The sequence below is a fragment of the Argentina silus genome (genome assembly GCF_951799395.1).
Source record: "Argentina silus genome assembly, chromosome: 20".
NCBI classification, from domain to species: domain Eukaryota; kingdom Metazoa; phylum Chordata; class Actinopteri; order Argentiniformes; family Argentinidae; genus Argentina; species Argentina silus.
Window position 1 is genome coordinate 13,150,302 of NC_139674.1, and position 24,320 is coordinate 13,174,621.

At 46.3% G+C, this 24,320-nt stretch overlaps 4 protein-coding genes across 5 annotated transcripts in view; 3 read left to right on the top strand and 1 right to left on the bottom strand.

The window, feature by feature from the left end:
- Nucleotides 1–96: 96 nt before the first annotated feature.
- On the bottom strand, nt 97–5,428 carry rtcb (RNA 2',3'-cyclic phosphate and 5'-OH ligase). The gene is made up of 12 exons (XM_083692408.1): nt 5,228–5,428; nt 4,852–4,930; nt 4,709–4,776; nt 4,502–4,601; nt 4,242–4,398; nt 3,818–3,974; nt 3,502–3,661; nt 2,861–3,036; nt 2,116–2,304; nt 1,698–1,808; nt 1,296–1,415; nt 97–765 (listed from the first exon to the last, which is right to left on the bottom strand). Exons 1-12 carry the CDS (start codon nt 5,318–5,320, stop codon nt 658–660), a joined length of 1,518 nt encoding a protein of 505 aa, XP_083548534.1. The 5' UTR covers nt 5,321–5,428; the 3' UTR covers nt 97–657.
- Nucleotides 5,429–6,051: 623 nt separating this feature from the next.
- On the top strand, nt 6,052–9,295 carry hsd17b8 (hydroxysteroid (17-beta) dehydrogenase 8; the record flags this gene model as incomplete). The annotated part of the gene is made up of 9 exons (XM_083692465.1): nt 6,052–6,097; nt 6,662–6,864; nt 7,123–7,239; nt 7,614–7,709; nt 8,058–8,143; nt 8,432–8,516; nt 8,637–8,679; nt 8,927–9,001; nt 9,128–9,295. 9 exons carry the CDS (start codon nt 6,052–6,054, stop codon nt 9,145–9,147), a joined length of 771 nt encoding a protein of 256 aa, XP_083548591.1. The 3' UTR covers nt 9,148–9,295.
- Nucleotides 9,296–10,979: 1,684 nt separating this feature from the next.
- Nucleotides 10,980–16,463, top strand: fbxo7 (F-box protein 7). Its single transcript, XM_083692347.1, has 10 exons — nt 10,980–11,156; nt 11,723–11,842; nt 12,438–12,711; nt 13,595–13,843; nt 14,069–14,213; nt 14,314–14,397; nt 14,516–14,611; nt 14,793–14,969; nt 15,301–15,344; nt 15,605–16,463. The coding sequence occupies exons 2-10, from the start codon at nt 11,724–11,726 to the stop codon at nt 15,917–15,919; spliced, it is 1,503 nt and encodes a 500-aa protein (XP_083548473.1). The 5' UTR covers nt 10,980–11,156; nt 11,723; the 3' UTR covers nt 15,920–16,463.
- A 1,418-nt stretch (nt 16,464–17,881) lies between these two features.
- kiaa0930 overlaps nt 17,882–24,320 on the top strand; it is a 35,153-nt gene continuing 28,714 nt past the window's right edge. Inside the window, exon 1 of one of the 2 annotated variants that reach the window (XM_083692445.1) lies at nt 17,882–18,279. In XM_083692445.1, the coding sequence (XP_083548571.1) occupies nt 18,135–18,279 (145 nt within the window). In that variant the 5' untranslated portion in view covers nt 17,882–18,134. The remainder of the gene's footprint in view (nt 18,280–24,320) is intronic. The other variant, XM_083692446.1, reaches the window with a different exon arrangement.

Consider the following 24,320-nt stretch of genomic DNA (forward strand, 5'->3'; position numbering starts at 1 on the left):
CCCTTCTTTTGCTTTTCAGACATTGTCAGAGTGCGCTCTTACATTGAAAATGATTCATCTCAAAAGGGTAGGCTTCCCCCCCCCCCAGCTTTTTGAATGTCATCCCTGTAACCTGATAACCATTGGAAAAACAGTTTAGTCTTCATGAATGTAAAGCCTAATTGGTGAGCTAGAATTAATGAGATCTTGTTCTAACTACTGTAGTCCTAGAGGTAGTGGTACATATCAGTACATGGACATTATTTTAGAAATGTCAAAAAAAAAGCAACAACTTAGCATTTGATGCAATGAATCATAGGTGATTTTCCTTTTATTATCTGCTGTAGCTTAAACCCCAAAAGTCCCTTCCACAGCTATGGGCATGAAGGAGGAAAACAAACAAAAAACTATGCCACTCAATCCTCTTAGGCAGATAAATTAAAGTATTAAGGACTTTTATCTTTCCCATCTAACTCGATGGATCGATGTACCAATCCTCACTCATGTCAGTCATACATGTCATAAGCTAAAGGCTGCTCATGATGCCGGTCTGTGCAGGCTCCCCTGGCAGACAGTTCCCCCTGTCGTTCCTTGTGAGGTCGGTTCACTTCCTTCATGATTTGATCATGAACTTCCTGGGTCAAGTGCTAGTAGTGTCATTAATGGAGCCAGGCCGCCTTAGCCCTTGATAACGGCAATGGGTCGTAGTTTGATGGCCTTCTTGCTGATTCCAGCGTTATGGCAAGTGTTGACAACATCCGTCACATTTTTGTACGACTGAGGTGCCTGGAAACACAGAAAACACCATTACTGCCTATTCATTACCAAACACCATTACTCACCATTACTCAGCATTACTTTCATTACCAAAACACCATTACTCCCAACATTCATTACCAAACACCATTACTGCCTATTCATTACCAAACACCATTACTCACCATTACTCAGCATTACTTTCATTACCAAAACACCATTACTCCCAACATTCATTACCAAACACCATTACTGCCTATTCATTACCAAACACCATTACTCACCATTACTCAGCATTACTTTCATTACCAAAACACCATTACTCCCAACATTCATTACCAAACACCATTACTGCCTATTCATTACCAAACACCATTACTCAGCATTACTTTCATTACCAAAACACCATTCCTCCCAACATTCATTACTGATTCTGATAGTGTAATACATGATTGCCACGGTTCTAAAAGGGTTATTCCAGAGGTGAATCTTCATTTAAACCTCTAAAGGCCAATTCAGTTCCTATTAGTATGTAGTACTATCTGGTTTCTCCTGCCCACCTCCTCCATGACCAGTTTGGGTGAGGCCACTCTGATGGCGATGCCCTTGTCTGCCAACTTGTCCAACACGTCCTGGAAGTCAAAGTTCCTGCGGGCTTTGGCCCGTGACAGAGCACGACCCTGAAAGCACAATGGTGAGTGGAAGCATTCATACACACACACACAACCCTTTAGTTCTTGTGGGTGGGTAAATAGGTAAGAAGTAATGTTGAAAACCTTTTTGTTGAAAATGATTGACAGTGGCTAGTGGGAACTCTAACAAGCAACATGTTCATGTTCAACATCGGCTGGACAAAAAGGTGATGCGGTGAATAACTGATTCATTCGTCAGAAAGGAGAGAGGGAGGAGGGGGGGGGGGGAGGAGGGGGGGAAGAGAGGTAGAGGCCTTGGGTGATCCTTACCGCGCCGTGGCAGGTGGTACCAAAGGTCTCGGTCATGCCCTGTTCTGTGCCTGTCAACACATAGCTGCAGGTACCCATAGTGCCCCCAATCAACACAGGCTGCCCTGTAAGCTGATGACAGAAACAGAGACTGAGTATAACGTAAATATTGTTTTTCAAATGTTGCAATGACTTAACCAAGCTCTGCAGCACCCCACGATGTTGAGATGGTCTTCACAGCACTAGAACGTCCTTACCTAGCGACTATTCTAGACTATTCCACAGCACTAGAACATCCTTACCTAGCGACTATTCTAGACTATTCCACAGCACTAGAACATCCTTGCCTAGCGACTATTCCACAGCACTAGAACACCTGGCCACCTAGCGACTATGCTAGACTGTTCTACAGAGGTATTAGTACTGCAGTAGCAGGTACCTGGTAGTCTACGGGGATGAGGGGGTGGTGCGGGGGGAAGGCTCGGGTGGAGCCCTTGCGGTGCACCAGCAGGGTCTTCTGCCTGCCGTCCACCATGTGCTCCTCCACCTTGGCGATGTTGTGGGACACGTCGTAGATCACGTGCATGTCCAGGTCGTCGGGCGTGGTGGTGAACACCTTGGAGAAGGCCTGAGGGACGGGAGAACGACAGCGCCATGGAGATGTTACACCGACACCCATGACGGTGACAACCTCAGACTTCCGGGTATGTCGGTAGCCATGTGCTGTAGACTGTAGACACTTTTGAACTCGCATGCATAGACATTGTTATTTTTCATTTTCATCTGAAATGTCTGCTTTGACCTTTGAGCCTTTTCACAAAAGGATGGCCGAGATGGCATGTGAAAGGAGTACTAATCAGTACATCTTGGTATTCTAGCAAATGCACGTACTGTATACCTTTAAAATTGTTGTTTCGTTAAAGGTAGACTCTGGGATATGACGTCATGCCAGGAAGTCACAGCAACTTTTACCAGAGATATCTGGAGTGAGTGAAGACGTGAACAACGGGAGGCGCCTGCACTGTCACGACGTACCGTGCCGGAGTTGATCGTCTCCGTTTTGAAATTATCTCTGGTAGCGCCGCCCGCCCGCCCTTTTCCCATGGACGCCACATCCCAGAGTCTCCCCTGTCGACCTCCTCTACCCCTCCAGGTTAGTCTCTCAGAGATCCCGTCTGCTGTACCTGTCTGGTGAGGAAGGTCATGGAGGAGCGGTTGACCCAGGCGTAGTTCCCGGCGGCCGCCATGCCCTTCAGGTAGTCCTGGCCCTCCTCTGACGTGATGTGAGCGCAGGCCAGCTGACGGTCGTTCACCACAATCTTGTCCCGCTTCATCGCCTTCTCCATGGCAACAAGGGCGTCTACAAATGTGTGCATCCAGAAATTCTGCTGTTAAAACTCCTCATGCTGACAACCCAGGGTAAATATGTTACTTGAGTTTATGAAAACATCCAAGAAGACTCTTTTGAGACGAACAACATCCCATCCTCTAGCAAAAGCCTCAGTTTATCACTCTCTTGATACTGAAGTTTGAAATAATAGCCACATAATTGACCCAAGACATAAAAGTAAAAACGATATCCTAGGTGTGTGTGTGTGTGTGTGTGTGTGTGTGTATATATATATATATATATATATATATATATCCTGGGTATATATATTATATATCCCCTTAACCAGGATGGAAGAGCACCATCATGCACCAATCTCTGCGTGGCTGTCAACATTGTGTGCTTTATGGAAAATGTACGTTAGCAGGATAGCAGAATGCTCAACAATACCGTGTGCTTTATGAGAAACGGAAACGGAGGAAAGGTGGGGCTCACCTGTGGCCACTTGGTGCCCCAGTCCTCTGCTGCCGCTGTGGATCATCACACACACCTGGCCCTTGTGGTCGATGCCCATCTTCTTGGCGGCGTAGTCGTCGTAGATCTCATCCACCACCTGGATCTCAGCATAGTGGTTCCCTGCCCCTAACGTGCCCAGCTGGACGAGACGACGGCACGGCACAGCGTTACGAGAATGCAGTGTGGAAGGTGTAGACCGTTCATCGGTATGTGATGGTGTCGTTTAGACGTGCACGGGATAGGCCCGTGTGTATAAGGTGTGAGTGTCAGTGACAGGTGGAGGTGCAGGAGTTACCTGAGGCAGCCCCCTCTTCTTGGCCTTGGAGGAGACCTTGTTGGGGTCGGCCTGCAGCATCCTGCCGTACTCCTCACAGTGCTCCTTGTCCTCGGCCCAGGCGTAGCCCTCCCTCAGGGACCAGTCCACCCCCATCTCCAGGGCCTCCTCCAAGTCCCTGCATCACCAGACACCACCGTGTGTCAACACAACAAACACAGCTAACATTGGTGTCGCCACATAGGGACACTGTTTACGATCTGTCAGGACACAACGACAGCCTTCCCTCCCTACTTGAAGCGATCGCTGATCTAACAGTGACGCAAGCAAGGCTCCCTCAGACGTAGGCTGGGTGTCACTGATATGAAGGCTAAGCAATGACCGCCAGGGCTATCACATCCTCACAGTTGGCTCTCAATCCTCCACCTGGTTGAACGGTGCTTACTTGGCGTTCATGGGGATGACCCCCTTGGAGCCCACCCCCACTGGGATGTGGTCAAACAGGGCCTGGGCCAGCTGCTCCTTCACCGGCTGCACGTCCCCCTCGTCCAGGTTGGTCCTCAGCAGACGCACTCCACAGTTGATGTCAAAACCCACACCACCTGCACAGACCAGAGGCACACAGGATGGCACGAGGGACACTGTGTGTGTGTGTGTGTGTGTGTGTGTGTGTGTGTGTGTGTGTGTGTGTAACAAACCATGTACCTGGGGACACTACAGCATTGGGGTCGCTCATGTCGAAGGCAGCCATGTTTCCAATGGCAAATCCATACCCAGAGTGGACATCTGGAAGCCCAATGGATTTCTGAGGATGATATTGGATTTGGAAGTGAAATCGGATGACTTTCGATCTCTACATTAACAAGTAGCACAATCTTCACCAGCGAATTCAATGCTGCATGAACTACTTACATGTACTATTCCAGGCATAGCTGCAACGTTTCCTATTTGTTTCATGGCAGGGAGGAATCCTCCAAAACCTGTTTTGAAATAGACAATCAGTCAAATCAGTCAAGAAAAACAAACGATAATACCTGTCTTGTCATCGTGTTTACCTCCTCCTCGACAACCATTTCGTAGCTCCTCAAACATGAGTTTCTCAAGGGGATCGTTGACATAGAATATTCCTTCCACCTGTAAAGTAAGTTGAAACATGGATGGTTTCATATTAGCTGCCAAGTCATACAGTGCGTCAGTGCCATCAATGCCAGCTGTCAAGAGAAGTCAGCTTTTATCATAGTAAAAGTGGATGCACAACGGTGCAGACACTCTACCGTACAGTTTAAACGAAGAATGCAAAAGCGATCGTGTATCAGTTGGCGAGCTAGTCTGATGTCCACGTATAATGTTATGCACATGTGTTAGCTAACCTGCTAGCTTGTTTTAAAGCTGGAGATTCAATTCATTCATAGTTTAGCTCGTAAGTCTCACCTGCATATTTGGGACGAACCCTTTCTTTATACGCCATGAGTTCTTGTCAATCTTGTCCAAATACTGTAACTCGTCATTGTAAGTTCGACTCATTTTGCTCTTATAACATGAGTTTGATATTTCACAGATATTTCACCAGTGCCTGATCTGTGTTCCGTGAGCTGAAATAGTACAACTCCGCCCACCTACTTCTGGTGAACGTCAACGTCTGTAAATTAGGATTTCTTCAAAATAAAAGCGCCCAAGTTCGACTCGATTTAGCATTTAAACATTGTCAATAGGGAACAAGGAACCACAAACAATATGCTAATTATCTTAACAAGTATATCAAGTATATCAAAATATACCTGCGAGCAGCAATGAAACGGGGTTCAAGCCATGTACTCATCATCATTATCATCATCAACCCTCTTCTAGCGACTTGGTGATATGACCCGAATCCCATTAATCTACATGATCAACTAGATCAATGAACTTTTCTATTAGCCCTATATCAAATTGGTAATTTGTTTGACGGATCATTCACTCCCATAATCGGTACAGGTCTTCAGAGTGATGTCCTTGATGCCCAGGTCAACTGACATGTGAGTCATCTCAAGTGACCTGGATTTAAAACTTTAAAAGTTTGATTTGCGTGTCATGCAATTACTCCGGTATTTTTTTTTTTTATGGATCGCTTAGCTTTTCTCAAACTTGTAAAGAGACAAATTCCGAGATCATGTGTACCAACTTTCAGAACAATCAGATTTTTCAATGGAGAAAAAAAACGTTCTGTGGCGCCATCTCGTGGATGAAGAGAGAAGGACATCAATAAAAGAATCATCATGGCGGCCGCCACACGGCTCATGTCAAGGTTGACAGTTGTCACGGGTCAGTTTCTCGTTATGCATGTTTATTCAAGCATTGACCTAATAGTACAGTTGGTAAATACAACTGCACATTTGTCGAGGCTATTATTAGGTTAGATGTTGTGGTAAAATACGCATATCATTGTCCGTCTAAAGTGTGTGGCTCTGTTGACTGCTGCAACATCCATTCTATTTAGCAACAACTTTTGATGTAGCTAAACTACTACCACAAATGACCATCTAATCCTAATCCAAGACATAGGACATTATCTCGACATACTTGTTTTTGAGGACATTATCCAAACACCATATCAGGTTATGTTGTAGGACAATTTCATTTTAGCATTAGGGGAATTTACAAAGCAATATCGCAAGAATGTGTTTGTGTGTGTGTGCGCTTGGCCTGTCTTACGAATCAACTACAATCATTTACGTTACATTTATGGCGCACACACACACAAATACACACACACACACACACATATATACACATCAGAATCAGAATCAATGATCAGTCTTGAGTGTGCCCACCCAGCCATTTCTTGACTTGTCACAGAGAAGTCTTGCTTGTTGTCGTTCTCTCCAGGGGGAGGCAGTGGGATTGGCAGGGCCGTGTGCCAAAGCTTCGCCTCTGAGGGAGCCACCGTGGTGGTCGCTGATATCAGCCAGGAGTCAGCCAACCAGACACTGGGCAGCCTTTCCCGTCACCACAAAGGGCAGGATCACATGGTAGCTGTTGTGGACGTGTCATCAAGGGAGAGCGTAGAGGAGCTGGTCACCAGCATACAGGTCTGACTGGCGCACACACACACACACACACACACACACACACACACACACACACACATATACATATGTTCAATTCATATGTTCAGTGTGCATCTGTGATAGTCATCCTAAATCAAGGCTACTTCTTGAAACAAATCAGTTTTGTCATTGGTTCCCCTCAATCAAAATGCTGCTTGAGAGTGAATGAACAGCATCATAGATTCACTCATAAACAATGTGCTGTGACATAAAGTGCCGTCCTCCCTTTCCCTCCTCCAGCGTCGGTACTTCCAGCCTCCCTCAGTGTGTGTGAACGCTGCAGGCATCACCCAGGATGAGTTCCTGCTGAAAATGGAGGAAGAGGACTTTGACAAGGTCATCCAGGTCAACCTCAAGGTATCTTCATACCTTCTGAAATATATTCTTCACTTGACCAGGAAAAAGGCACCATGCACCCAAAACCAACTTCAACAAAGCACATTTGTAGTCTTTCATTAAGGGCCAGTGACTCATCTGAGTTGAACCTCTGAAATACACAGATGATAGAGGAGAAGGACATTTATACATGTTTTTTGAAATCATATTTTGTAAAAATGTATTTGACATATTTAGTGAGTTGCTTTCTATGAATAGTCTCATAAATTGCCTAAAGAGGTTTGGACATAACAGTAATTGATAATAGTGCTTGACAACTGTTACTTCCCTGTTTCTTCCTCCTCTCTCTTTCTACATTCCCTCCATCTCTATTCCTCCCATCTTGTCTCCGCCAGGGTACATTCCTCCTCACTCAGGCTGTCTCCAAGGCACTGGTTGCCTGTGGCGCTCCCAAGGGCTCCATCATTACTATGGGCAGCATTGTGGGCAAGGTGAGTCAGACATCTTCACTGTTGGCACTCTAGGTTTAGGGTCATTAGCTCTCAATAGCTTTACCATATGCCATTATTGTTCCGTTTCTCTGAGACAGTTTGTGCTAGCGCCAAATGCATTTGAAGCTGAGAGGGTCGAACAGTGAGTCCTGTAACGCCCACAAAGTAGACTAGGCAGGCCAACGTCAACAGGAGAATGGCAATTTATTTACAGGATATAATCGTTTGCTGAATCTCTCGGCTTCAACATCCTTTTGTGCTAGCATGCAATTGCTTGCTCGGAGAAGGAGTTAAAAGCGGCCATTAGCAGTTTTTTGGAGTCTTCTTTGTGTTTGATGGTCTGAACAGGTGGGCAACATTGGACAAGCCAACTACTCAGCCTCCAAAGCAGGAGTTGAAGGCCTGACCAGAACTGCTGCCAAGGAGCTCAGCAGGTTGAGACTTTCCTCTATGTTAGCCTCTTTTCACAGCCGATGGTGTCTCTCCCACACAACGCCTGTTATGCTTGTAGTTCGACCGGTCAGTAATTTAGTTTTGAGCATCGACAGCCCGCCCACATCTGAGTATACAGACATGCGTTGATTCTACAGTGCATCAGCACTCTGCTAGGTCAGTCCATTAGACGTACTGTACCAGGTAGTCTGTAAGCGTGTTCAACAAACAATGTCTCTCCCCTCCCCCCTCCTCTCTGTCTGTGTCTCTGTGTGTGTCTCTCTCTCTAGATTTGGGATTCGGTGTAACTGTGTCCTACCAGGGTTCATAACCACACCCATGACTGATAAAGTGCCAGAGAGAGTGATCAGTAAGGTAGGACTGAGTTCTCATTTCGTGTCAGATCCAAATATCCCCTTGGGTTGTTCATATGAGTAGGAATGTGTCATACGTCTATGTTAAAGGAGAGTGTCCTAAAACATGCCGTGTGTGTAGATTACTTCTATGGTGCCACTTGGAAGGATGGGCGAGCCTGCAGGTGAGCTGATATCGGTCAGGGGAGGCTGGTGGAGGTAGAAATCGGAGGACGGGCTCATTGTAATGCACCGTTCCTCACTCCGTTCCATGCGTTACAATGAGCCCGTCCTCGGATTTGTACGTCCACCAGCCTCCCCTGTATAGTATAGATACACCTCTGTTCTACTTGGAGCACAACACAAACTCAGTATGCTGAACCCTTTATAGAACATTGATAAGACCTATTCTCCCTGTCTCTCTCCCTGCAGAGGTAGCTGATGTCTGTGCCTTCCTGGCCTCAGATGACTCTCGCTACATCACCGGGGCCAGTATTGAAGTCACAGGTAACGAACACACCTGGAACGCAGGAGACTGTTTGAAGGGACATGCCTTGAAAGAAAACAAACCACCTTTTTATGTAAATATATAAATCATATTGTCACATATATTATCCTGCCCTGTCACTCCAGGAGGCCTTTTCATTGGCTGAGACAACTTTCCGTCATCCTCACGAAGACCAATAAGAAGCAAATTCCTGCCGTGCCTTGCTTTGCAATTGAACTAATTTTTTGTAAATCTAGTCAATATGTACAGTGTAAATCAATGTTTGTTCAAGAAATTAAAACATATATTTCTAACTTTTGAGGCAGCATGATTTTTATTAGCCTGTGGTGATGTATTAAATGGTTCCTCTTATTACTAACCATACTGCTACACCCTCAACCTAAGTCCTCTGCAGGAGAGCCACAATCTGTTTTATTGGCTACCCTTATACTTAGCCAGATTTCAATGAGTCACACAGAGCAAACAAGCTGACTGGTGTTCACACACATACACAGAGAAAGACACAAATAAAATATGCACACCTAAAAAAATGTGTTGGCATGTGGTTTAATTGGAGACTGGACAGAAAACAATTAAGCCAAGAAGGAAACCAAGGCAGTGGAACTAAAGCAAATGAGCAAAATTACAGGGGGGAAAAAACACAGAGCAGTGGACTGGAGAGAGGGAAAAGAAAGGGAGGCAGCCATAGAGCAGAAACAAACTGAGTTGAAAGAACAAGATCTATTGGGAGTTGGAGATCATGTCTTGTGGAAATAAGGTTGGGGTGTGACGTACTGTGTTTACACACAGATGGTAGATAATCTGGAGCTGTGTGAGTGATGAGGCTCCATTCAGCTGTTTGAGCTACTGTGGTAAGAGGAAAGAGAAATCAATTAAAAACAACATGAGCTTTGGTATTCCCGGGCAACGTGCATCACCACACAAACCCCGTTAATTACAATAGGGTTTCAGGCCCTCTGGCTTGAACCCCTAATCAATATTTGATATAGTATTGCCCCGGAAGCGTTTGTAATTGTTCTAATTTTCGATGATGAAATAGTATTGCCCCAGAATAATGGACTGTACAGAAATATATTGTTCCATTATATCAGCTCGTCTCTGCTACCAATCTAATCGGCAATAGCTGTGTCTTACCACAGTGCCCAATCTGGACTGCACTTCTAGAAGTATTGCCGAGTAGATTGGTACTAGAGATGAGTGATATAATCGAAAATATTTCTGTACATATGTGGTCTATGCTGTCCAGGCCACTGTGAGCTGGTTGGCCACAGTAAAATGCTAGCAACATTTGGCAAGACACCGCTTTATATTCAAACACACATGGTCCACATTTAGAATTGTTGCCGAGTATATTGGTAAGCCTACTAGATATGAGTTTATATAATCGAAATGTATCTCTGTACAGTCCAATTTATACACATATAATAGGTTAAGTGCTGCTCACCTTAGTGGTATGTAAAATCACATGTAATATCATCAATATGGAAATTGTAATGATCAACATTATTTTTTTCGAAATTGTATATACTTTCTGTTCGGTAATTTGTCATTTCAGCAAACATACGAGGAAAATATTATGATGCCGTCACATTCATGGCTTTTATTTTGAAGTCGAGAAAACGAAACCGGACGTGTTAATGTTGGAAGTCGTTTGTTATTCTAGCTCACGGAACAGCTCTATATGTGTCAGGAGCTTTTCTGCAACAGACCTACGGAATCCTAGAAGGATGAAACACAAAAAAACGCGAGGTGTTTCTCATGACGCAGTGGAAATGTTTTTTTTTATTAATCGTTTTCATTTTGCCTGTAAAATTGATAGGGAAATTATTCTTTTTTTAAAAATTCTACCACATTCGTGTGCGCCCAAAGTGTCAAGTTGTCCGAATGTGACATTTGAGCAAAACGTGATAAGGTCCCTCTTAGTTTCCGTAGCACGACGTGACAGATCAGAACTCATCGCTTTCCGTAGTTGAAGTCCGACTTTTGACAACAACGTTGAAGAAATATTGTAGTCTCCTGTCAAAGCCTCTCCTATCATTTACTACTCATTTCTCGTTGCAAGAACTTGTTTTCAATTTCTAATCAGCCCGTATTAGTTAACATGTTATGCATTGTGTGAAATGACGACGGAAAGCAATCTTGAGACAACTCAAAGTAAGTGCTAAGCTATCTCTCTTGTCTTGTACTCTCTAGTTAGCTAGCTAAAGTTACCCTCCTTGGTTGGCAAGGAAAGGAAAGTGAAACTCTTAGCTTCTGCAGTGAATCGGTGATTTGGCTTTTGCTCAATGTCTTTACCCAGCTTCTGTTAAAACTGACGCACGAATATAAATCGTAGTCAGTAAATAGTCATAGCTAGACACATGCTTTAGCCACTTTTCTCCATCAAGGAAGTCCTTTATTCTGGCAGTGACACCAGATGCATGTTATTGATGACATATGCCACTGTACCCAAGATTATGTGTCTGGTTAGTATCTGTTAGGCGTTGCTGTTGGCTCATACCATGCGTCCAGCCCTAAATACACAATAGGCCTATGCTTGTTATGTGAGGCTAGCATCTGGTACCCGACCCACCCTCCGACTCATATAATTGGGCTTGGCTCATTTGATAACCTGTTTAGGTGTTCTGGATTTAGGAACCAGAGACGCAAATGATCCTTCCTAGGTCTGGATAATATTTATAAATGAATTTAAACATTGCTGATCTGTTCTTCCTCCCAAGCATGAAGCTGCGTGTGAAAATCAACAAGCGGACCATTCGTGTGGTACTGGATGGAGAGCCCACTCTGACTGAGCTAAACCTCCATGTGAAGGAGATCCTTTTTCCATCTTACAGCCTCAGGTTTGACACCTGCAATCGTATTGTAATGAATTAGGAACGGTATCAAACAGGTGTGTTTGATACCATTCCTCATTCCGTTTCTATGCATGACAATGAGCCCATCCACCGATTCCTACCTCCACCAGCCTCCCCTGGTCTCTAGCTAAATATATGTTCAGAGACGACATCACAATACACTGATCAATAATGGTGCAATAGGCTTCGAAGATTACCCAATTACTGACCATGGATGTCTTAACATCTTAACAGTCCCTCCTAAAGACCTCTTCACCCCCACTACCCCCCCTGTACTAACCCTAACCCCAACCCTAGAGACCTCTTCACCCCCACTATCCCCCCTGTACAAGTTCTCTCCTGTTAATTAAAAAAAAAAAAAAAAGGCTTTTGGCATTACGACTGCCAAAGGCCCCTGGCATGAGCATTGATTACTTTGTCTTATGATGACTGTTGGATAGATGATTCACTTACTTAAACAAATGTATTTGTTGTAAGTCGCTTTGGACAAAGGCGTCTGCTAAATGCCATAAATGTAAATGAAATGTAAATGGATGTTGCCTATTTCTGTGACTTGAACCAGACACTTTGTCACCTACAGCCCGGACACAGAGTTCACACTGTCCCTGAATGGCGCAGAGCCTCTATCTGACGCTGGGCAGACTCTCTCCTCCTGTGGCATCGTCTCCGGGGACTTAATCTGTGTGATCCTGCCTCAGTCTGTGACTGCGGCTGCGGCTGCGGCCGAGGCTGCAGCTGAGGCTGCGGCTGTGCCCTCAGCTTCACCTTCACCTGCCCCCCAGGCTGGCAGCAGCAGCAGCACTGCAGCTCAACGCAGTGCAATGCAGCAGAGCCAGGCTATGCACTCCAAGGAGGTGAGTAGCACTTCAACCACAAACATCATCTGGCTTTTCCCCCATCTGAATTACAGACAGTATAACCACCATAGACATTTGCTACCAGACAACTCTGGTCTAGCCTATATCTGGATATTCATCAGGTGTTCTTCAATCCTGGTCCTGGAGGTTGTGCAGGTTTTTGTTCCAGCCCAGTATTGATTTCTATCATATTGACTGGAACGTGACAAGCGGCGAATGCATGGACTAACCGTTCTCGACCGACAGGTTGGAGTGGAGGACGACATTAAGGAATGTTATTATATTTGGGAGCTCGGCAAACACTATATATATATATAAAAAAAACTCTGTGGCAGTTTGATGAATAGGACTTGCTGTGCCCTCCCTCCCTTCTGATTCTGTCTCTGACGCAGTGAAACCCACTGATAGGCAGGCAGAGGCCGTTTCTCTTTTGTCTTTGATGCAGTGAGTTGTTGACGCCCTGTGGCTCCGTACACAGAGCTCTCGGGCTGCAATTGAAAACACCCGTCACGTCTTCGAGCCCAGTCGGCTGGATGACTGCAGATGCCCTTGACTTCAGGACAGGGGGATGTGGGTGTTTTTAGGGAGAAAGTGCTGAGTCATTGCTCTCTGCCTACACTGGGTCCCGTACGGAGAGGGCTTTTTACAGTCGGGTTAAGTTGTGCACCGTAATGACACGGCTACACCCGGCAAAGTTCTGAAGTGGGCCGTCTCCTCTATTGATTGGCTAATTATCACACTTGTTGGTTTGGCATTTATGAATGTCGCAATACTTACCCTGACAGAATAGTCATCGGACTTGAATTGTTCCTTCTATCGCCTTTAAGATAAATGGTGACCCTAGTGATTTTTGGTGTTGTATTTACCCTGTAACACCCAGCCTAGCGCGAGCAGCAGCCGGGCGGCTCGGGTGGAGGCGGGGCCTAAACAGGAAGAGGGCGCAGAGGAGGAACAGGAAGCGGAGGCGGTTCCCTTCATCTGGGAGCCTATGATGTGTGACGAGGTGGAGGAGGGGAAGGTGCCCCTCTCTCTGGAGGTGCTGCACCACGGGGCCCATAGCAGGAGCCCCTGTGACTCCCTCATGGTGGCAGTGCACCTCCTCATGTTGGAGACTGGGTTCCTCCCTCAGGTAAGGATCCAGAGGAGACTGGTGTGGGTCCCTTCTACTGGTGGTAAAGCAGTGACTATTGGGTTAGAATTGCTGCAAAGCTTTAAGTTGCATTGCATCACCTTGGAGAATATATGTCACCAGAAAACGTTGAGGTGTGTGTGTGTGTGGGGCTGTATGTGTGTGGCTGTGGCTGTGTGTGTGTGTGTGTGTGCGTGCGTGTGTGTGTGTGGGGGGGCTGTGTAGGGTTCAGAGGTGGGGCCTGGTGAGATGCCCAGCGGGTGGCAGGCAGCAGGGGGCATGTACAAGCTGCAGTACGTCCATCCTCTCTGTGAGAACAGCCTCGTCATGGTCTTGGCCGTTACCATGGGACCCATGCTTGTCATGAACGGTGAGTCACAAGTTTCTTTCCAGTGACAGATAATCATTGAAATGTTTTTTTTATTTTATTTTTTTCTCAATGTGAATAACTGTCACGCCTCCCACTCCAGCCTCCCTGAAGATGGATGAGAATGTGAGCACCGTGCTGAAGCTGTCCCTGAAGCCCTCCTCCTATGTGACTCAGGACTGGGCAGGTTAGTGTCTAGACTCTAGGTCCTAGTAGTGGTCCCAGGTAGACGGATGATTGGTTAGAGCGTATGGCCCTTTCTCAATTTGGTCGTGTGTGTTTTTGCTCTGTTTCCACGGCGGCAGGAGAAAGCGCAGCCGCCGTCTACAAAGACCTGAAGAAGCTGTCACGGATTTTCAAAGACCAATTGGTCTATCCTTTGATTGCGGCAGCCAGAGAAGGTACAGTTAGCTAAATGCCTTTTGCGTGTATGCTGATCTTTTAATGGTGTGTGCATGTTCTGTTGGAGACGTAGGTGTGTGTGTGTTGGTTGGTACGCGTTGCACCATGCATCTGTTTACATTTGGGATGATATTTTATGAGGGAGCTGACTCACTGTCTCCCCCTGGTGGCGGCGAACAGCCATGGCGCTGCCGCCGGTGTTTGGCCTGGTTGTCCTACCTCCTGAGCTCCTCCTGAGGGTCCTGAGGCTGCTGGATGTGCACTCGGTGGTGGCCCTGTCCTCTGTCAGCAGAGACCTCCACAGCGCCACCGCAGACTCCACCCTGTGGAGACACCTGTACCGCCGAGACTTCAGAGGTAGGAGGCGCCGAGCGTCCACAACCGTCGACCACCAGAGAGTTCCATAGTTCCATAGTCATGTTAGGAACCATCCAAATCACAGACACAGTTGAACTTTTCTTAAATTATTATTATTATTATTATATATATTTTTTAAAACACAGTATCTACGTCTTTTAAAGGTTGCCGTTTTAGTCCTCCGGGGAAGCAAATAGACATATTCTAAATGTCAGAGCCTTGTCTTAGAGCCATGTCCCCAATACAATATATTTGTTATTGTAGAGTAGAGGCAGCATGAGTCATGGTTTAGCGATGAAGGCCATTTGATTTTTACTGTTGCATCTTTCAGACGGTCAGATTTCCAGCACACCCAGAGACACCAACTGGAAAGATGTGAGTAATACATTGTATTCATGTATTGTAGCTGTTTGCTATTAAAGCCCCTTTTAAGAAGCATTGTACACATCTAATCTTACGGCACTGTAAAGGATGTGAGTACTGTTATTTAGCCTAGCCTAATTCAATGCTTGTGTTCCCCCCACCCCCCCACCCCCCCCTAAGTTGCCCATCATAAGAGCTTCTACTGTTGGACAGAGATGCAAGGGATGTGATTGTCTTTTATCCCCCCCACCCCCACCCCCACCCACCCATAGCTTTACAAGAGGAAGTACAAGCTGCGAACAGAGGCGTCCATTCACCGCCGCATGCCCCATCTCAATCCCTTCATCCTCCCTGACCCTACATGTATGAGGCCTGTTCCCGTCCCTCTCTACCCCCCCGGCATCATCGGTGGAGAGTACGACCAGAGACCTGGGCTCATCCATCCCATCCTGAGGCCACGCTACGATCCCATCGGCCCGCTCCCAGGTCACGACCCCCTAGGAAACCCCCTAGGCGGCCATGTCGGACGACGGGGAATGAGACCGGCGGGAAACCGACCATCGGACATCCGGCGAGGTTTCATCTGAGTCCTAAGAGTGGTGTGGTGTGTACCTTATGTGTTCACCACACAGATGATCATTGAAATGGAATAAAACAAGGCTGTGAAAGACATTCCTTCCCTAACTGTCGAGTCGATGCTTACGCTCTGTTTTAGCTTTACTACTGACTACCACACCACCACCACCAACCATCTTGTTTATCCACCAACCAGCTTATTATCCCCCTGAAATGTACCGGATTGTTTTTGAAGTGTAACATTCACACTTGGATTTGTTGGTGTGCAAAAAAAAAAAAAGAACGGATTCGGAATAAACTCGCGTGCCTTTAATAACCAAACCTGGGTCAAAATAAATCAGAAATCCTATGTACCTAAAGTAAGTGAATGAAAACAAATACTGTTTTGACACCTGCTTGTTATCCCTCATTGCCCTCAGTTATTGTCTCACTTGTGTTGTTGCAAGTGAAGAGGATTGGTGTGACAATTTATGGCTTACCGCTTGTGAGGAGGACACATTTTGTGGAGTACTTATTTTCTCAGACAAAAGCTTTTAATAAAATGAAAAATGGCTATTGATTGATTCGGCTGTGTTTTAATATTTAGCTCAAACTTACTCACTCATTGACTGAGTAAAAATACCTGTCAGGGATGATGGGGAGAAGTGCAGTTCAACCTGATTAGACTGTCAGGAACGGTATATATCAATGGTCTGCAATGCATTTCTGCTCCAGTGCAAATGTCAAGGTAAATAATGATCACAAGGATGGCTACACCCTTGATTTCTTACTGTGGGTTTTACATGTGTTTGGGCTGGTGGAGGTAGAAATCGGAGGACGGGCTCATTGTAATGCATGGAATAGAATGGAATTCCCGTGCACTACAATGCGCCTGTCCTCCAATCTCTACCTCATTTTATACTTTCATAGAGGTTTTGCCTAGTGGTCACATGATTGTACTAGTTAGGGAACATCAGTGACGTCTTGTTTTCAGAAAAAGGTGTTCAAGCATTTGCATACCAGTACATAGCCTTAATGTCCTTTTATGTGTGTATTATTTGTATATACGAGACTAGTAGGACATATTCTAGACTAGTAACTGTGCTCTCTCGCGTCATTGGGGGTGTAGTTCGTCTCTGATTCTCTAATATGGATTCCCACTGTGAGAGAAGACGCTGCTGGTGTCAGTTGTAGCCTATTTTATTACGGCCTGTAAATGACATCATCCTTTTCCTTTGGAACAGTGACATCAGAGGACTTTACATGATTGGCTCATTTTTCCATGGGTGTTGGGGGCACATCCATTGGCTTAACCCACCGATATGTGACAAGCGGGAAAGTGGCAGCGGTCTGATCATCAGCGGTCGTTGTGATCTTATCCCGATATTTGAGTGAATTTCCTTATGATACCGTAGGCTGTTAGATCATAATAAAAGCGGTTAATTGATGGTAGGTATGCATGGAGAAGAGACGATACATGTCAAACTAAATGGGACAGTACAGAGACTACTGACATCAGTGGCCAATTATTAAATAATGAGCCCTGGTACACATGATGTTTCAATTGACAGCTGGCTGTATGGAGAGAGAAAACAAAACATAACACATAAATAAATCATTTTATTGCATAACCAAATTTTACCCCATGGGCAGAGAGAGATTAACAACAGGGTTGAATGTATTACAATTCGAGGGACTGCGCGTTGATGTAGGACAACCCCCCCCCCCCACTCCCCTTTGCCGAGAGACGAATTGCAACACGTATCAGGAGCGAATGTTCATTTAAGTTCCATTTAATTTGTGACTTGTTATTTTCTACATCCCCATTCGCTCAACGGAGCAACACTGTATGGTGTACGTTTGAGATGAGCGACGGACGGAGGAGCTGAAATAGGAGCGCTGTCCCTTTAAACGGGGTCTGTTGTTCTGCCTTACAGGAAGTGTGAGGGGTGTTCCCGTCGCAATCCCAGCTGATCCTCTACAGCAGACGGAAGTCTCCCGTTTGTCTCACACACACACAGCGGCTTTAGTATTCCACTGTTCTTCTACAGAGTGACAAGAGGAGGACAGTGCTGGTGGTTTGATTTTGTTTTGGAAGAAATCCCGAGGATTATCCCTTCGCTTTAAGGGGGTGTGGAGGGGGGTCCTCGGTCCTCTCCTTCTCCTCCTCCTCCTCCGATCGCCGTTGTCTTTTCTCCCACTCGGGTGAATTCGCCGTCGCAGGACTGTCATGAGCCCAGTTTGGGGATGGCATCCTCTCCGAGTTTGTGTAAGACTGTCGGGCCAGCGGAGGAGGAGAACGGCGAACTGGACCAGTCTCTCCAGCAAATGCTGAAGGCGATCGCCGACGAGAGGAACCGCCTCAATGTAAGACAAGAAATGAGTGGAATCGGTAAGTGTCCTCCACTTTGTAAGGCGGCCTGTGCCATAGCACTGTCAATAATAACAATCATAACTCGTATGCTTTCTACAGTCCCATCTAGCCCTTATTCAGGACTTCAAGGTAATCCGTTTCTCATGAATTCATGAGATCAAGTCTCACTATATGGCAAAGAAAGACACCACACACAATAGGCTTTCGGCGAGGTAAGACATGCAACCAAGGCTTTTTTGTCTTTACGTAAACCATTAGAACACGAGTCTAATTTGTGAAACAAATGCCCACTGTCAATTTCATGCAGTCAGGCTCGACTTCCTTGATAAATAATATAGAGCACATCATTGTGTGAACACATGGACAACCTTGTGCATAGCCTACAGCCGCTGTCCAACATGGCATAATAGGCTACTTGATTTCATGAACTAAATTCGCGAATCCCTGAATCTAACAGAGGGGCTTTGAGCTGTTGGTGTACACGTTATGACATCGATCGACGAGAATGTTAACTCACCACTTTGCATCGACACTTGTCTGTGATGGAGACCCCCCCAACTTGCCCATGTGCCTCTGTAAGCTTCCCAAGTACAGGTGGCCTATTGTCTGAGCGGGCAGGATGAGAGAGACATTGAAATGGTCCCTGTGTTCTAGATCTCAAAGAGCCAGCGTTAGTGTATAGGTAACCTACCTAGCTTTATCCCCCCCCCCCTAAAAGTAGTCCTTTCTTATTATAATTGATTCCCATTATTGACCAGGTGTGCTCATTTGCCAAAAGGGGAATTATCATATGAAGGGCATTTCTGATTAAATCCGATAAGGTTGTGTCCCAAGCTTTCTGAGCTGACCATGAATAAAGATCAATGGGATTGCGAAGTGAAAGCAGCAAACGGGCATCTGCCATGGAAACCAGGCCCTGAACATCCTTGCAAAAAGGTCATTTGTAGGGAACAGCATTTGATATGGATGCATTATTAATATAACTCACTTACGTGGTTCCATTTAGACTCGCTCGTAAAATGTGTGTTCTGTATAGAGTAACTGTTGGCCTATGTATGTGAAGTATGTGTTGTTCTTGAACCATTTTTTGATGTTGGTTCGGCCTTGTTTGTTTGTTTGTTTGTTTGTTTGTGAGGAGGAGTGTTGTATTGTTCTCCTATTGAAATCAATACGGCTCTGTTCTCAGAGAATGACATCACTGTAGTACATGGGGGGGCTCCATTGAATGTCAGATTACCTCAGTGGCTCTTTCTCTGAGGCAGTATTCCTCCAAAGGGTCTATTGTTATAGCTGAAGGGTTTGGACAGTCAGTGACTTAATGGGTCCATTTTGTGTTTTTTTTTTCTACTCGCCCAGGCCAGTGCACTCTTCTTTAGACTACTTGTAACAGCGACGGTGAGAGCTCTCTCCTGGCCTCTGCTTTCCAAAGGTTATCAAAGGGTTATCTCGAAAGCTACCGCATGCAGTAGCCTAATGGGAGAGTGTTGTAAAACCGCTGTCGTGTCTTGCTGATTACCTTTTTAGAACAGTCACTTGACTGAAGACAGGAATTAAATCAAACCTGATATGCTGTATCATTGTTTACAAGCTATTGCCTTTGCTCACACACCTGGGTGTCACCTCCGACCACCTCCCCCCCCCCCCCCCCCAGTCCCTACATCCCTATCGGATGCAAAAAAAGCATCCATCGTAGCCCTCCTGGTTACTGGGCCACATCAGCGTGTGCCCTTGAACTGTGTGGAGTGTCCAGTCACCCTCCAGATGTCATTTGGTTTGCCTTGCTTACCTCGAACTGCGAGTCAGTAGCAGGGTGACATGGCAGCCTGACTCTGCCTCTGTGACTCTTCTGTTTATAACAGGGCCTGCATGCGGCGTTTTAATGAGCGCTAGTGCAGGTCATGAGGTACTGCGTTATCTCTCTCTCTCTTCCCCCCGGCCGCCCGCCCTTCAGTTCCCCTCAAAAGGTGCCATGACGTCTCCAGCACCAGGTGTTGAGTCAGTTCCTCTGCCTCTGCCTATCATGTTACCCTCCGCAGTGACTCAGGGAGAGCGAGTCATGCAGCTGTCGCAGCATATGGGCCTCACAGTAGGAGGACATTAACCTATAGACTCAGTCAGGTGATCCTGTCACGCTGGCTCTGCCGTTGCCGGTAACACTTGACATAGACCTTGGTTTCCTGTCACAATGGCAGAAGGGGTGTAGTAAAACATCAACGAAACATTGTTCTTCCATATTGGTCAGGAAGTATTGAGCAGAAATGTGGGTGTAGGGGTATGTGCAGGGTATTGCTATGCATGAAACCTTACTCTGTGGTGTCAGGAAAATGTGTGTGTGTGTGTGTGTGTGTGTGTGTCTGTGTGTGTGTGTCTGTGTGTGTGTGTCTGTGTGTGTGTGTGTGTGTGTGTGTGTTTTAGAGATTTCAGCCCTTTGGTGGAAACAGATGGGTGGGCCTCCCACCGTTGTCTCCTTCTGTCTGTAGAGATATGCCCCCCTCTGAGAAAGGGCCTACAGCTACACACGTACACACACAATTGTCCTCTGTTTGTTTAGACTTGTCTAGACTGTAAAGCCTTTGGGACCATACAGCAAACACTGTTGCCACCACTGTAAGTCGTGTAAGGCGATGTCAGTCAGTCTTAGTAGTGGAAGTGACTGTGTCCCTGTGGCTCAGGATGATGGGAGTAATCCCTGTGACACTGAGTCATCTCCTCCTCTCTGCCCCATGTTCACTCCTGTGTGGCACGTGCGTTGGCCCTATTTAGTGTGCGTGCGTGCGTGCGTGCTGCCATCCCTGTGTAAGGTTCCTGTGCAGTGCACCACTGCCTGTGATCATGTCACTGCAGGGTGATTAAGACTCTCAGGATCCAGAGCCTCTCTCTGAGTCACCGGCTGGCTGCACCACGCCCGGGCCTGGCACCGACCCAAAAAGAGCCACAGCTGCCACCTCCACTCTGCACACCCCTGCTCCTCGTCCCCGCGACGATGATTACAACGGAATGATCACAACGGGATGATTGCGATGCTGCTTTTATTCGTTGAGTGACATTCGTTAGTTACCAAATTCGGGAATTCATTTCTGATGCCTGATCCTGTAGCGATATGACATTTCTTTTTTCTTCTTTTTTTCTTTCATTTTGCGCTTTCCTATTCGTCGGCTAACTCTCTCTCTTTGCATCGTGACCGACTACAGGTCGTCACATCTCACACCTGATCCCAAATCAACCCCCTCCACCTATCCTCTGGGCACCAGACCGGTCCAGGCAGCCCAGGCCAGATCAGTGTGGACCCGACCGGTACACATTAGCATTATATAACAGTTAAAGTATAAATAGGCACACAAAAGTTTGACAAAGAAGCACGAAAATAGATTTTGTTTTTGGGGGTGGTTGTCAAACGTGGTACCGCTGTGCTCGGCCAGATCCAGAGCTGATATATATTTAAACTGGGGGTAGAGCTATAATTAGACCAGTGCATTTATCAATGTCTCTGTCTCTTTGGCTGCTGCAGTGTTCTCCACTGCCAGCCAGGGTCTGCAAAGCACTGTTAGAACACAACAATGTGTTCTGTGAAGGCCTCTGTCAAGTGTTCTGAGACATGAAGGTACACAGTGTGTGACCACACTTAGATTGTATGCTCACTAGTGTCTTTTGTGACGTCTTCCCTGGTCCAACAGAAACCAAGTTTGACAGAAACTAATAATGTGCAGGCCCTCCAATTGCACATTTGACATTTCAGCCTGCTCCGATTCCTTAATTGGTGTCATAGAGTCATGCTTTTCGCTCCTGGTCCCTGACAAATGCTCGCACACACGCACACACACACACACACACACACACACACACACATTCTCACTTCCTCCGTTTCCTCTCAGTTCCCACACTAACTGCTCAAGTTCCTGCTGTCTGGTCAGACAAGCCTCCAAAGATCAATGACTGAATCGATGGACTCCACAAAGACCACAGCCAGAATACAATACCAAAGACCTCTGCATACGTGGTGACATTTGAGTTTTGTTCCGCAATCAAAGAAAGATCCACCGTCTGAAACTTCTTTTGGTTTTTGTACTCAACAACCAGTCAAAACTGTGTTTTTGTAGTTTCCTTTACTGCCACTTTGGCCAGAAATATGCTTAGCTAGTAACCCCAGTTAGCAGGAGTAAAGCCTTCTGAAGCGTGCAACATGACATGAGATTCAATTCCAGTTGGAAGTGCCCGAGCTGCCAGGCGCGAACCCCTGCTCCTTGATTCCCGCTGGGACCATACATACTGAAATGTATGCACCCACTGCAATGTCAGTCGAGTTTGGATAGAAGCGTCAGCTAAATGGCATATATATTATTATATTAAAGTAACTCGCAGGGGTGGAGGAGCTCACAGCGTATGTCAGCCATGTCTCTGGACGTATTCAATACGAATGCTAATGGTATGCTTTGTACACACATTTAGTAATTAGGACGTGGACCCTCTAATGTGTCCCCTGTCCCCAGCCTATTCATGAGGAACGGAGCCAATGCCATATGTATTAACTCTACCCATGATGACGGGGGTTGGTTGTCTGGTTAGAGAGAGGCTCTAGTGGACTCTGCTCTGGAGCGCTCCACAGACAGGCTTGTGGTGTGTTGGCACACAAGGGGCTCAGTCTGTACATTCTGTGCTCTTGCATGCAAGCAGACTCACTGGTCATGTGTCTGCTCCGTGATGCGCATTACCCAGAATCCCGCCGCCCCTAACGGTCCACGTTCTATCTGACGCCTCATTTCTCCTTTGATGTCTTTGTCAAGGTGGGCATTGTTTACTTTGGTGAGCGGGCCTTTGTCTTCTTTGTATTTCTCTGTATCTCGTCTGTCTTCTCTGATTCCTATCCCTGTGACTCAGACCCCCCCCCCCCCCCCCCCAGTTTAAATATTTCATTTTCACAGCTGTACACTTCCAGGCGCTGGGTGATAATGTCTTGTTTAATTCATAGTGCTTGGAAATGTTTAGTTTTACCCAATTCAAGCCAAAAGGATCCTGCCTTGCGTATTCCTCTGAAAGTGTTTAGTGCCTGTGTGAGTCTCTCTACCTGCATAGCATTTTAGATCGTGTCACATCAAACTGATTCACTTGAACTCATGTAGTGCCGAGGGTGAATAAAGTCACCCAAAAAGAGTGCCACGGGTGACTTCATGCACCCAAAAATGCATCAATTATAATGCTTCATTTTGTAGCCAATCAAAGTGTTGTTGCTAGGTATATACCACATAAAACACTTGGCACTCTGTTCCCGGAATTCTTTGGCAGTTGGTGAGTTAATGGTAGGGTTATATAAGTCAAGGTACGTCCTCAAATCATAATGTTCTTGATCTTGTTCTTGTTCTTTTATTTCTTGTGCTGGCTCAACATAGCAATTACACACACAGGTCTGCCCCTCACCCCCCTCACCCTCCTCACCCCCCCACCTGCTGAGTGTGCTCTTTAACGGGGGGAGAAAAGATGAGCTCATCCCTGAGAGGACAGATCATTGGCCCCAACACGCTGCTGTCAGCATCCCCTGTCAGCTCCCTACGGTGGGGTAAGAGACACAGGAGAGGGGGGCAGGGCGGGACAGGGCAGGACATGACAAGGACACACTCATCAGTCCGCTCCACCATTCTCTCCCTCACTGCCAGCAATGGCTCTGGCACTTAAAGGGGGGTGGGGGGGAAGAGTCTCTTTCCTTCCTCCCTTCACTTCCTCGGAAGTGATGGAGATATCGATTCTGATACAAATCAGAAGCTAACCTCTGGGCACAGAATGAGAGAGACTTTGAGGAATGACTCCTATCTTGACTCTCACTCCCTCCAATCAGTGAGGGTAGATTGGATTTCTTCAGCGGGTTTGTCCGTTTGTTGGTGTGAAGAGGCTCAGGGCATGGAACAGGACAACCACCGTCTGTCTGTCTCCCTGCATCTCTCTCTCTCTCTCTCTCTCTCTCTGTCTCTCTCTCTTTCTCTGTCTCTCTCTCTCTCTCTCTCTCTCTCTCTCTCTCTCTCTCTCGCCTTCATCCTCACGCTGGTCACATGCGCGCACACACATTTAAT

What these genes read in the sequence shown, in the direction of transcription:
- fbxo7 (XM_083692347.1), top strand. Translation starts at nt 11,724, where the DNA reads ATGAAGCTGCGTGTGAAAATCAACAAGCGGACCATTCGTGTGGTACTG. An exon ending in TTTCCATCTTACAGCCTCAG is followed by an intron (nt 11,843 to 12,437) that starts GTTTGACACCTG and finishes TGTCACCTACAG; the next exon opens with CCCGGACACAGAGTTCACAC. An exon ending in ACCCATGCTTGTCATGAACG is followed by an intron (nt 14,214 to 14,313) that starts GTGAGTCACAAG and finishes CTCCCACTCCAG; the next exon opens with CCTCCCTGAAGATGGATGAG.
- rtcb (XM_083692408.1), bottom strand. Translation starts at nt 5,320, where the DNA reads ATGAGTCGAACTTACAATGACGAGTTACAGTATTTGGACAAGATTGAC. An exon ending in GGGGCACCAAGTGGCCACAG is followed by an intron (nt 3,037 to 3,501) that starts GTGAGCCCCACC and finishes ACACATTTGTAG; the next exon opens with ACGCCCTTGTTGCCATGGAG. An exon ending in GTACCACCTGCCACGGCGCG is followed by an intron (nt 1,416 to 1,697) that starts GTAAGGATCACC and finishes TTGTGCTTTCAG; the next exon opens with GGTCGTGCTCTGTCACGGGC.